The following is a 14151-nucleotide window of genomic DNA, read 5'->3' as shown; positions in this document are numbered from 1 at the left end:
CGAAAATTTCAAATGATTCACAATTTCTAAAAATTGTTCATGATTTCAAAAATTGTTCATGAATTAAAAAATGTGAAAAATTTAAGAGAATTTCATGATTTCGGAGATTCATGAATTTAAAAAGTGTTCAAGATTTTCAAAAAAATCACGATTTAAGAGAATGTTCACGACTTAATAAAAATAGCTCTCGATTTCAGAATAATGTTCGTGAATTGAAAATTTGTTCATGATTTTAAAAAAAAAGTTCATGAATTTAACATATTATCATAAATTAAAAAACAGGATAAATATAAAAAATAAAAGTAAAACAAAAAAGAAAACCGCAACAGAAACATAAAAGAAAAAGGGGAAACAAATAAAATAAAAAGAAACAAACAACTGGAAGAAAAAATAAAGAAAAGAACGTGTTAAAACCCAGAAATAGGCCGGCCCATACGAAAACGCGTGCCTGAGGGGGTTACGCGCGGTAGCTAACCTGCGACCTGCATGCCAAATAGAATTCCCCGCATCAGGCACTCTTTTTTTTTAGGCAAAGGCACTCGTTCTAGGAGGAGCAAAGGGTGAAGACATGAGGTTTTGTTTTTAGAGAATCCTCGCTAAGCTTTATTCATATCAAAACATTTACAGGAAGAAAATGGAGGTTTCCCGATTGGCCCAAGCACACATGGTGGCCAAACCCAAGTGCCAAAGTGTGCTTAGCGAGATTGCGAGGGTCAAAATTCGAGCACCTATTCTCATGAACGATATAACAAGAAGAAAAATATGTAGAACGTTCTAATATTTCATGCACAATGGTGCCATACTCCGCTGCGGGTTTCTGTTTGATGTCGTCCACCACTATCTTGCAATCCGAAGCATTCTGGATATTGTTCAAATAGAAGTCCACAACCACTACCTGTCCTTCCCGGATCGCCAATGCCTCGAGTGTGGGCTTCATTTTATTTGTTGGGCCTTTCACAAATATTACATAGTAGAAAAATCTAAAATTCTGGGGCCACGACACACCCTTTAAGTCCACCAATGGTCTCGGCTAGATTATATGAAAAGCTATAGAGACACAGATGGAAACTACATGGGCAGCCCAGCATTGGTCGTGCATGGAATAACATACGTGGCAACGTTGGAAGCTATCACCTGCCGAGAAGGTTTAGCTCTCGCCCAAAATCTGATGCTACAAAATTTTGTTTTGGCTTCGGACTCCAAGCAGATTGTCTCTGACATCCACAAGGCAAGCCAGGGAAGCTATGGAGCAATAATAATGGAGATTAGGCAACACTTATTATCATTTAATTATAATATAACTTTCGAGGGCTGAGCTGCTAATAGTGATGCCGATAGGTTAGTCAAGTTTGCACATTCTTTGGATCAGGGTCGTCACCTATGGTTGATCGAGAACCCTCAATATCCTGGCCACGTACCCTACAACGGCCGATGGTAGCAAGGGGCCAAAATACCTTGTTTTCGTCCGTCTCAAGTGCTCCTGATGCAGCTTTACAAGCGGTAATACGCATCTTCAATGGTACTTTTGCACACCATACATCGCTCCACAGAGAACCCTTGCCACCTGGTTAGAACTTGATGCCCCTCCTACCTAGGTTTCATCATGTTCTTGTATAGCCAGGTTATAAGAACATTTGGCGGTAAACCGACTTCTCGGGGAACCATGCAAGAAAATCCACACGATTCCGCGGTGTCGTATGTATCCTTATAATTTATTGTACATCAACGTCCCAAAAATGCTCCTGGAGCCACACAACATTACACCCACCGTGATTATACGGAAAATCTGAGACTCGGTTAAACCAACAATTTATTTTCGGGGTAATCGGTCTTTCATCATGTCCTCTCGGAATCCATGGATCCCGTCACGTGCGTACTTTGGAACTGTCCCCTATCCTTCAAATAACTCCCTTCTGATAGACCCTCTGGATCACTAGGCTAGATTAAATCCGGTAAACCACCTACCTTGTGCAGCAGAGGATGAACTCGAGGAGGCCATCGTGGTGCTGGGGCGCACGGTGATGGTGGAGAGTGGGCAAGGTGGAGGTGGCGGCGATGTGTAGGCAGTGGCGGCGGCGGAGCTTCCCGTCACTGTCAGCGCTAGACCTAGATCGGGTCGGGGTTTTCGGTGGGAGACTGGCAACGCGGTGAACCTCGTACCGCGTGCCGCTGGCCCCACCTCTTTATGTAGCGCTGCGTGACAGGGGCCCGTCAACCATATTGTGGTTGGGCGCCCCCGATCAGGGCGCGGATCAGGGTCCCGATGGGCCGTTGGGCCCACACGGAAAGAGATCAACCTAACATTCTCCCCCTTGATCTCAACTTTACTTTTAACTTTACACTTTCTAGTTTATCTGTTTCATCACATATTGGTACATAGAGCATGTTTCATCGTCACGGCTTAATTGCCGTTAGAATCATACAGCTACAACATACTTTATGTTCAGAAACAAATTCTGTTCCTTTTGGGCCTATCCAGGAATCATAAGGCTTTCCCTTAAACCCATGCCGGCTAAGTGTTCCTTGAACACATTGGGTGGTAAGCCTTTCGTTAGCGGATCCGCAAGCATATCCTTTGTCCTTATATGCTCGAGACTTATAGTTTGATCCTGGATTTTATCTTTCACAACATAATACCTTATCTCTATTGTTTTGGCAGCATTACTCGACTTGTTGTTGTGAGCGTAAAATACTGCGGGTTGGTTGTCGCAGTACATCTTTAGTGGTTTGTGAATACAATCTACCACTTTCAAGTCGGGTACAAATTTCTTTAGCCATATCGCCTGCCCCGTGGCTTCGAAGCATGCTATGAATTCTGCATACATCGTGGATGATGCAACTATCGACTGTTTGGAGCTTTTCCACGAAATAGCTCCCCCAGCGAGGGTGAATATGTATCCTGACGTGGATTTTCTATCATCTCTGTCCCCCGCAAAATCTGCGTCTGAATACCCTTTTATCTCTAGGGAATCACTTCTCCTGTATATTAGCATGTAGTCCTTCGTGCCTTGCGCATAACGCAATGCTTTCTTTACCATCTTCCAGTGCTCTAGGCCTGGATTCTCTTGATATCTACCGAGTACCCCGGTGATAAAAGCTAAGTCAGGGCGAGTGCACACTTGTGCATACTGTAAGCTGCCAACTGCCGAAGCATATGGTACTGCTTTCATTTGATCGATCTCATACTGGTTCTTGGGACATTGAAATTTCCCAAAACTATCGCCCTTAACTATTGGAGCAGGTGTGGCTTTACTCGCATGCATATTATACTTTTTAAGAACCTTTTCTAAATATGCTTGCTGAGATAGTCCTAAGACTCCATTGTTCCTATCTCGGTGAATTTCTATGCCCAAAACATATGATGCTTCACCAAGATCTGTTATGTAAAAATTTGATGATAAGTATTTCTTTGTTTCTTGTAGTAGACTAACATCACTACTAGCAAGCAGGATATCATCCACATACAAGATTAGGAAAATATATTTCCCATTTTTAAACATTGCATAAATGCAATTATCCTCAATATTTTCTTTAAATCCAAAACTTTTAATCGTTTGATTAAACTTTAGATACCACTGCCGAGAGGCTTGTCTTAATCCATAAATGGATTTCTTCAGGCGGCACCCCATATTTTCCTTGCCTTCCATGATAAAACCCTTGGGTTGTTTCATGTAGACCTTTTCTTTTAAATCACCATTCAGGAATGCCGTCTTAACATCCATTTGATGTAACTCTAAATCAAAATGAGCAACTAATGCCATTATGATTCTGAAGGAATCCTTACATGAGACTGGAGAAAATGTCTCATTGTAATCTATCCCTTCTCTTTGTGTAAATCCTTTTGCCATGAGTCGTGCTTTATACTTTTCTATATTCCCTTTAGAGTCATACTTAATTTTGTAGACCCATTTACAGCCTACTGTTTTGGCTCCTTTGGGAATTTCCTCTAAGTCCCAAACATCTTTGGAACTCATCGATTTCATCTCATCTTCCATTGCCTTCATCCACATCGATGAATGAGGGCTTCTCATGGCTTCTTCATATGAGGTGGGATCTTTTTCCATATGAACCATTTCTGTGTTATAAACTTTAAAGTCAGTTGAAATAGCTGACTTTCTTGGTCTTGTAGACCTTCTAAGGGCCTCAGTTTCTGGCACATTTTGTGCCTCAACTTCTGGCACTTCTTCTAAATTTTGTTGTTGCACCTCCCTTTCATGCTCAACAACGGGTTCAGTCGGCTCCTGACGGACAGGTTCCGGGTCTTTCCCCACAGCTGTCATGGGTGGAGTTGCAACTGGTAGTGAGAAAAATGGCTCCTGAATCATCGGATTAGGTGCATGCACCCTCTTCTCCTCAAGATCAATTTTCCGAGCTACCAAGCTCCCCCTCATCATTTCGTCCTCTAAGAAGACTGCATGTCTCGTTTCTACAAACTTTGTATATCTGTCAGGGCAGTAGAAACGAAAACCTTTTGATCTGTCTGGATAGCCAATGAAGTGGCAACTTACTGTTTTGGGATCTAACTTTGCAATGTTTGGATTAAACATTTTGGCCTCAGCAGGGCACCCCCACACCCTGAAGTGTTGTAGGGAGGGCATCCTTCCTGTCCATAGCTCGTATGGTGTTTTGGGCACCGACTTGCTTGGTACTCTATTGAGAATGTGAATGGCGATTTTAAGCGCCTCCATCCATAATCCCAATGGCAAGTTGGAATAACTCATCATGCTGCGCACCATATCCATAAGGGTACGGTTGCGCCTTTCAGCTACTCCATTTTGCTGAGGCTCGCCCGGCATTGAATACTAGGCTACTATGCCAGTCTCCTGCAAGAACTTCGCAAAAGGTCCAGGGACTTGGCCATATGGAGTGTGTCGACCGTAGTACTCTCCCCCACGGTCGGACCTTACTATCTTTATTCTTTTATCGTGCTGATTTTCAACTTCAGCTTTGAATATTTTAAATTTATCCAACGCTTTCGATCTTTCTTTGATTGGATAAATATAACCATAGCGAGAGTAATCATCTGTGAATGTTATGAACGAGTCATATCCATCCACACTTTTCACCGGAAATGGTCCACAAATATCAGTGTGAATGATTTCTAGTGTGCCTGTGCTATGGATTGCACCTTTTTTGATTTGTTTTACGTACTTTCCTTTAATGCAATCTATGCATTGTTCTAAGTCTGAAAATTCTAACGGAGGAAGAATTTCACTTTTGACTAATCTTTCTATTCTCCCCTTCGAAATATGGCCCAAGCGACAGTGCCATAATTTCGATGAGTCAAATGTTCTTTTTCTTTTCTTTTGTTCTTTATTCGACGCAGAAACATGTTCTTTCACATTGCAAACGGAATAAACTTTTTCACGAAGTGATAACAAATAAAGCTCATCATGTAGTAAAGCATCACCCACATAAGCATTATTTAACCAAATGGCACACTTGCCATGTCCAAAATAACACTCATAATTATCTTTGTCCAAGCAAGAAACACTTATTAAGTTTCTATTACATGATGGAACAAATAAAACATCTCTAAGTAGAAGATTGAATCCATCAGCTAACTCCAAGGAGATATCACCGACAGCTTCAACTTCTGCTTCGACTCCGTTCGCCACTTCAATGCGTCTTTTGCTTCTTAGCGTAGTCCGTGTCGAATGGAATCCCTGTAAAGAATTTGCAACATGAACAGTTGCTCCAGAGTCAATCCACCAAGTGGATTTTGAAAACTGTGAATACAGGGATTCATTTACAAATGAAACTATACTGTTACCTCTTTTTGCCATGATCGACTTTAGCCAAACGGGACAGTCTTTCTTGTAATGCCCGGTCTTCTTACAGTGGAGACAAGTGTCTTTGTCCACTGAGAAAGGCTGTTGCTGACGCTGATGCTGATAGGAAACTTTTTCTTGTGGCTTTGAAGGAGAACTTTTGTTGTTTAGATTATAATTCTTTCTTTTGTGACCATGCACATAGTTGAGTGTACCACCATGTGCGGCTTTTAGTCTCTCCTCTTCTTGAACACACATTGCTATTGTCTTTTCTACGTCCCATGTTCCAGGTGACATATTATAGTTCACTACAAAAGCTTCAAACTCCTGTGGCAATGAAGCCATGACAAGGTGGACCAGGAGCGCTGGTTTGATCTCCAGATCCGCATCCATTGGTTTGAGCTTTGCAGCCATATTGCTCATCCTGAGGATGTGCTCTCTTATGCCATGACTGCCACCTCTGTATTTTTCTGTCATCAGTTGCTCTAACACCTGGGTGGCATATATCTTTGAAGAGCCAGTGAACTGGCTCTTTATCTTTGAGAGCAACTCCCCTGCGGAAGTGCACTCTGCAATGGAGCCCACAATGGCGCTCTCAATGGTGTTCTTTATAAAGGCCATGCATTTTTTATTTGCATTGACCCACTTTTGATTATCTATGAGGTAGGACTGCTCCAAAGGAGCATAGTCCCCTCTCTTTTTAGCCCATGCAGCATCATCGTCAGTAGCCTCTCTTACTAGCTCTGTGGGTCTGACCGGCTGTGGTTTCTCCACAACCCAGTCAAGATCAGCACAAACAAACGCCAGTTCAACTTTCTTCCTCCACTCAGTGTGGTTGTCACCTCTGAGTGTTGGAACTTCTTTTAGGCAACTCATCAAATGAAAGCCTCCTGAAATTACAATTTAAATGACATCAATATAACAATCATATGTATTAATCTAACGTTGGTCAAATTAAACATATAACTGTCTATGCAATTAAATCTATATTACCGTTGGGCAAAAATTAGAAATAAATGCACCTTTAAATAAAACATGATCATGTTATTAACAACGTTGGTCATAAAAATAACATAATCATATTCTTTTAATAATCACTTTAACATGCTCTTAAAAAACTTAATACTATGGAAACTTTTATTTTCTTTGTAAAAGAGCATTAATTCTTTACGCAGCGGAAAATCATGAATAAAAATTCACGAACTTTTACTCTTTACAGAAATTTTTCTTTGATCAAATAAAAAATCATGAACTTTATTATTTTCTGTGTAAAATTCATGAACATTTCCTTTTCTGGACAAAATATTTCTTTGGATTAATTTGAACAGAAAGACTTTTTAAAAGAAAAAATAGCCAGCTCCAGCCTGGCGCGGGAGGCCCGCAGCGGTCCACGGCCTGCACCCCGCGCGCTCTGCCGCCCGAGGCACTGGGCCTACTGCGGGAGAGGGCGATGCGGCCCATCTCCTGCGCCCGCACTGCCGACGCCGGCCTCTGCCACTTTCGGCCCAAAAGGGCCCGTCACCGCTAGGGTTAGCGTCACAGCCGTCGGATTGGATCTGACGACCACGCGTTCGTTGCGGGCGATCAAAACCAGCCGAACGGCAGGGGCGAGGGGAAACCCTATCCATTCCCTCTCCTCGCGCGCCGCTCGTCTCTTTCGCCGGGCGTTGCTGTCCCGCACGCCGGGCCGCCGCGCCGCGGTACCAGGCCGGCCGCCGGAGACGGGGCTGATAGCCACCGCTCCCTCGAGCTCTTCTCCCTCCCCTTTTTTCCTCTGTTGCAGAGAGAGAGAGGGTCGGGCTCGAGCGCTCCTTTTCTTCCCTTCGAGCCGGCCTCTGTGATGCAGCGGAGTCGGGGCTCCGCCGGCCGCCGGCGGCGACAGCGCGCCACCGCGCCGCGCGAGCACCCTTTTCCCCTTCCCCTTCTTTTCTGTTTCTTTCTTCTGGACTTGCTCCCGCGGCGTGAGCGCGGGGCTGTGCCCCGACCGCCCTGTCCGGCCGCCGGCGGCGTCGGCGGAAGCCAGCGCGCCGCGCGCTCGTCCTCTTCTTTCCATTTTTTTGTTTCATTCCTCTCCAACCACCACCTCCCCAGAGAGAGAGGCAGCTGACGCCCAACGGCGACCTAGATGGATGGAGCGGTTGCGCCCCTGCCGACCCCTTCGCCGGTCGCGCGTTCCCATTGCGGTGAGCGCGCCGCCGTCGAATGGATCGGTGGTGGTGCTCTTTGCCCCTGTGGGGTGGTTCTTCTTCCCGAATCCTCGGCTTGCCGATGCGATTCGGGATCGAGAGGAACGGCGCGGCCTTACGGCGGCGCTCTTTTCTTCTTTGCCCTTCTAGGGTTCTTTGGGGGAGGGATCTGTTTTTCTTTTTCTTTTTCTGTGGTTGTTTCTTTGTACCGAAAATCATCTAGCCAAGATGGCTCTGATACCATTGATAGACCCTCTGGATCCCTAGGCTAGATTAAATCCGGTAAACCACCTACCTTGTGCAGCAGAGGATGAACTCGAGGAGGCCATCGTGGTGCTGGGGCGCACGGCGATGGCGGAGAGTGGGCAAGGTGGAGGTGGCGGCGATGTGTAGGCAGTGGCGGCGGCGGAGCTTCCCGTCACTGTCAGCGCTAGACCTAGATCGGGTCGGGGTTTTTGGTGGGAGACTGGCAACGCAGTGAACCTCGTACCGCGTGCCGCCGGCCCCCACCTCTTTATGTAGCGCTGCGTGACAGGGGCCCGTCAACCATATTGTGGTTGGGCGCCCCCGATCAGGGCGCGGATCAGGGGCCCGGTGGGCCGTTGGGCCCACACGGAAAGAGATCAACCTAACACCTTCTTCCAGTTCTAAACCATGTTAGACAGCGGCATTAAATGACTTCAAATTTAGCGTTATCACGGGATTCAGCGAGCTATTGGCGTTATTTTCATTTTAGCGTTAAACGCACATAACATTTGCGGGAGTGCTCTCCAAAAGCTATACCTACACTATAACAGAGGAATAGCAGGGTATTTAAAACTTTGATGTGCATATATATCGTCTTAACAACAGATCGAGTGTTGTTTGGACCTTCGGAACTGCAACGATCCCTTCAACCATGAAGTGTTGTTTTGTAATTGTAATACTCCCTTCGTCCCGTAATATAAGAACGTTTTTGATACTACACTAGTATCAAAAACGTTCTTATATTACGGGACGGAGGGAGTATAATTTTGTACAGATCTTTGTAATTAGGAGGAGGATTCTGAACTCCAGAGGTGAAACATGGAGAAGAGACAGAACATAACTACACATACACGCAAACGCAATGTATTGGCCCTAAAGCTACATGAAGATATCGGGTAGTTGAACATTTTTGTTCGGTTCAGTCCTGGAATCTGCTTAGCTTATATCGGTCCGACCCCTGTGCCATAGGTCTAGGGTGCTGGCGCACCATTTTTATTGACTGATCAGCTGGACTACTGGACAACTTTGCATTCACAAGGTTGGTTGTATTATTTGCCATATTGGGAGGTAGTCTTGTGGTATGAATGGAGCACTGAACAATGTTTCCATTCAAGGAGTAATAATACATGTTATTTTTTGGTACTTTGAGAATATTGCCATGTTGAGTAGAACACAACCTTTCAATTGTAGTGCGGCTCAGAATCAAGGCGTGTGATTCAGGAAAGAACCATAGCCGGTAAAATGTAAATCGCTTTGGATTTTAAAAACATACACAAGTTCTGAGCGGTTTAACATTTTACAGCAGGCCCTAAGAAACTGCTTCTAACAGATGCTTTGGTATTCCTTTCATTTACCCAAGCATTTAAAAAAAACGTTGAGGTGAGATGCTTTGATACAGGATATGAGGCGTTCATTCCAGTAATCCACTTCTGAGCCCAGGCTCAGCTGCACCCGCCCTTACGAAAAAAATCAAAATAAATACTAGAAAAATGCAAATGCAAAAAAATCCATTTTTTGTGTGTGGTAGATAATTTGATGCGTGAGGGACACTCCAATTTTCAAATCATTTGGACATCTGAGCAGCTCACGGCAAAAAAGACAAATTCAGGGTCTGTAAAAATGTTTACTGTTCAGACCTGATTTGTCTTTTTTGCTGAGAGCTTCTCAGAAGTCCAAATGAGCTAAAAAAATTGAGCGGACCTCATGTGATAAATTATCTACCATGCAAAAAAATATTGGAATTTTTTGAATTTTGTTTAAACTTTTTGTGATTTTTTCCTGGACGGGTGCAGATGAGCCTGGGCACCGAAACGCCGCACTCGCGTTCATTCCCGTTAATAACTTACAGATTTGCACTTCTGGAAGAATGAAATTATTAACAGCTAAGCTTTTGCAAACACCTTCTCTTATTAGACTCCGTTTGAGCGTCATTTAATTTCGGGCGGAGAAAGTAATTATTTTTTGTCGACTGTTATGGATTGTCAATTCTGTTTAAATAGCACAAATTCTTGGTCTGTACCTGCCATCACGCTCAACTACATGGCATTGGCCGTGTCCCCCAATTTTAGAATCCATAGAAACAAAATCACTCTGCTTAGGGCATAAATGTATATCTAAGCTGACAAACATCTCACTTAGCCATGCTATAAATGTACCAGCGGTTACAGGACATCAAGAGTTTCCAAAGGTGGGTGGGCCAAGTACCAATAAGTGAAACAGAAAAGAAAATTAGCATTTTCTCTAGAGTGAAAAAACCGCTAGATATTCATAATAGCAAAGCATGGACAAAGTTTTACCACAAACTACAGGTGGCCAAGCACTGAGATTTTAAGAGGATGATGTGTGGGTTGAAAAAGTTAGCTAGGAAAGAATAATGCAAATCTTATCTCATCACACATGAAGAAACGATGTACCAAGTTTAGTTAATAATACCCATAAAAAACATACATGTTCGGTATCATAGAAAAGAAATTACTATGCATTGATCAAAATATATACATGGCCATAAATATAACTTCATGACAATTAAATTTACTATTCTTTTTTTGTGGGCTAATTAAATATACTATTCGCGTGTGCAAAAAAAAATGTGTGTATGGAAGGGAGTGGGGGGTGGGTGTGGAAGAGCAAACTAGGAGAAATTATATGGACATGGCATTGCTTCACAGCTTCAAACGCGTTGTAAGATGCCATCTTCATATATGACTCGGACAACAAAAATATTTTCTAATCCATTATTGTCCAAGATTTTTATGTTATATATCAAGCCATGCATACATATAAATCCTATATATCTACCATGGTGCTTGACTTCACGGAGTACACTTTAATAACCGTAAAAAAACTACACTACGCATACTGCATAATGGATGCCAACAAAATGGCAAAAGCTATATATTACCGGACATATATAATTATAACAACGACGATAAGTCCAAGTTAAACCGGCAGTTCCGGAGGAAAAGGTGGCCAACTGCCATTGTCCAAAAACTCACCATTTCGTAGCATTTCAAAGGTGGCCAGCTGCCATTGTCCAAAACCCTACCTTATTGAGCAGCACATTGCATTTGATTTCCCATGCCACAGTGTTGACAAGGAGGTGGAGTAGGAGTTCACACGCGTACCATCACCCCGTCGCCCGCACCTTCCTTCCCCTATAAAACCCCCCATCAAACCACGGCATGACGATCATCCAAAGCACAGCTCGCAAGTTCACAAGTCACAACACCGGCCGTGCTCGTCCCACTCCCCTCAGATCACCTCCCCAACCCAGTCCCCATGGCGCCCAATGCGGCCGTTGCCCGAGTGCCCCTGGCGGTGACCGTCTTCATGGCGGTCACGACGAGCATGCTGCTGGCGCCCGCGGAGGCTGGCCTGTACAGCGACCGTGACGCGCTCTTGGCCCTGCGAGGCGGCCTACAGGACCCCGACGGCGCGCTGCGTTCCTGGATCCTGGAGGTGAACCCCTGCGAGTGGACCCAGGTCACCTGCGACCGCGTGGCCAACCGCGTCACCGAGATGTGAGTGAGGCCGCCACACCGGTCCTTCTTCCCTTCCATACTGCTTCCATCGTATATTTCAATATTTCTGGACGCCTCGTCCTCTTCATCCGATTTTCAGTACAATCGGCCATGCGAACCTGTCCGGACCTCTGTCGCCGGAGCTGGGCAAGCTGGACCAGCTAACCAAACTGTGAGCCTCTCCCTCTCTAACCCATCTGTTTCTGCCCGTTGATGGATCAAAATGTATTAACTCTTATATATGGCATCTAATGAACACAGGTGGATTTCGTACACCAATATCCAAGGAACAATCCCTGAAGAGCTGGGCAACTTGGAGAACCTGAACTCCATGCACCTGCACAACAACAGCCTCTCGGGGCAGATACCCGCATCGCTCGGGAAACTCAAGTCTCTGAAACAGCTGTGAGTCCACGATCTCCAGATTTGTTTTCTTTCCGTCATGTTTTTTTGTTTTCAAGTAAGTTTGGCTCTGAGGTCTGAACATTTGCATGATGAATTGATAGGCACCTTCAACAGAACCGCTTGACCGGCCCGATCCCAAGCGAGCTGGATGGGATGTCCGAACAGACGAGTGTGTAAGTTAGACGATTGTTCTCTTCTCTGTCGACGATCAATTAATCCAGTGATCTTCATGTCGATCGTTTTCCCGTCCTGTTTTGCTTGCAGTAATCTATCAAGCAACGATCTGTGCGGCCCGATTCCGACAGATGGTCCCTTCAAGAACATCAATTCCAGCCTCGCCGACAACCCACGGCTGGGCGGCAACTGCTAGACCGATGCATGGCGTTGGCGGCCCGCCGGAGTGAAGAATAAACTGGCAGTACTACTACTACTAGCATGCAGCCAGAGAATCGGGCGGCGCCGGTGTATTCGTGAGTGAGTTTAATTTAGCTGCGTGCCAGAGCAGGCAGGCTAATTTATGTATGTTGTGCACAAGCCGATATCGAATCTATTCACAGAGTTACGTTGCTTTGGGTGCTTGAGTTGACTGCATTCGTTCGTTTTTCGTTCCTGTCGCGACGCTGACATATATGATAACAGGGCAAATTTGACAAATGTTTTTAGTACTTTGCTCTAGAGTTAGACAAACAAACAAAAAAAACCTTCAAGTTAGAAATTTTAATTACATGACTCAACGGTGTGGATGCTACTTGGCAGTACCCACTACCTCTGGAGTTTTTTTTTTTCAGCGGGCACTACCTTTTGAGTTAGCAGACATTGTGCGATCAGGCTGTGATGAACATGTGTTTTCTAATGAACGTATGCTATTTTCCCCTAATAAGACAAAAGGCTCACACGCCTCGACAACAGGAAGAAGAAGAGCAAGGAAGAAGAAGAAGAGCAAGGCCGCTGTGCCTCAGCCGAGTCCTAAATTTTGCTGTGAAAAGCGTAAGGAAGAAGAAGAGCAAGGCCGCTGCCGTCCTGTGGCATAGACAGGATGGATGCATATGTCCGCGGTGCAATTATTCAACAACTACATATTCATCAGGATTAATTACATGATAATCAATGTGTATCAGTCTACTAAAAATACCAAGTTGCCGTCGAATTAAACTCCGAGCCGATTTCACACGAGCGCGGGCGATTGGGTTTGCAGCTCGCTCCATATGAGCGGCTCCATTCTCCAAATTTGGAGGTTGTGTCTGTTTAATATATGAGCAAATTACTACGAGATTTAATCCAAATAAACAATAAATAAATTATGACAACAATAACAGAGATTAAACTACTCATGCGGACTAGCATAATAGATGAATAGATGAAATCTAAGGCACAGACTAGAAACGTGATATACCATGATCTCAAATAGAGAGGACATAATTACGTACGGTGCAGCCGGAGCAGACCGCTGGAGTTGATGTTGTCGGCCATGTCGTTGATGAAGAGGTTGCCGAGGTCAGGAAAGAAGAAGTCGTCGCTGCCAGCAGTCACGCGAGTGCGCTCACCCCTCTTTCGTACAGGATCACGAGAGGCGGGGTTCCGGAGGCCCATTGTCCCTTCTCGTTATGCACGCCAGAAGGAGGGACGGGGAAGACTTGCGTGACGGCGAATGTTCTGGAACAGTGTAAAACCATATGATGTGGCGGCGGCTAGGGTAGACATCTGTCTGGCTATATAGTGTGGGTCGGGTAGGTCGTGGGAATAAACCCCGCGTCCAAGTCAGTGATAGCCCTACAATCCAAAAAGTTGGAAACGGCTGAGTAGTTAACGCGTCTGTTACTTATTAATTAATGACTCATTAATTTTCCCAAGCAACAAAAATATAGAAAACATGCATAGCTTTATCCTTGGCTCGGCTCATTCCTGAAACCCGACGCGGTGCGTCGTGACGAGGCACGTCGTGACCAGGCGAGCGAGGAGGAGGAGCGCGCGTATAGTTCCTCTTATCATTCTCATACAAGTGCTAGTAATGCTCACCTTATA

At 44.8% G+C, this 14151-nt stretch overlaps 1 protein-coding gene across 1 annotated transcript; it reads left to right on the top strand.

Annotated features, from left to right (window-relative positions):
• Positions 1–11408: 11408 nt before the first annotated feature.
• On the top strand, positions 11409–12710 carry LOC109768119 (uncharacterized). Its single transcript, XM_020326849.4, has 5 exons — positions 11409–11724; positions 11825–11896; positions 11986–12129; positions 12231–12302; positions 12394–12710. The coding sequence occupies exons 1-5, from the start codon at positions 11483–11485 to the stop codon at positions 12497–12499; spliced, it is 636 nt and encodes a 211-aa protein (XP_020182438.1). The 5' UTR covers positions 11409–11482; the 3' UTR covers positions 12500–12710.
• Positions 12711–14151: the final 1441 nt, after the last annotated feature.

The sequence above is a fragment of the Aegilops tauschii genome, chromosome 1 (assembly GCF_002575655.3).
Source record: "Aegilops tauschii subsp. strangulata cultivar AL8/78 chromosome 1, Aet v6.0, whole genome shotgun sequence".
In the NCBI taxonomy this organism is placed as follows: Eukaryota; Viridiplantae; Streptophyta; class Magnoliopsida; order Poales; family Poaceae; genus Aegilops; species Aegilops tauschii.
Note: the sequence above shows the minus strand (reverse complement) of the source record. Positions and strands in the feature narration are given on the sequence as shown.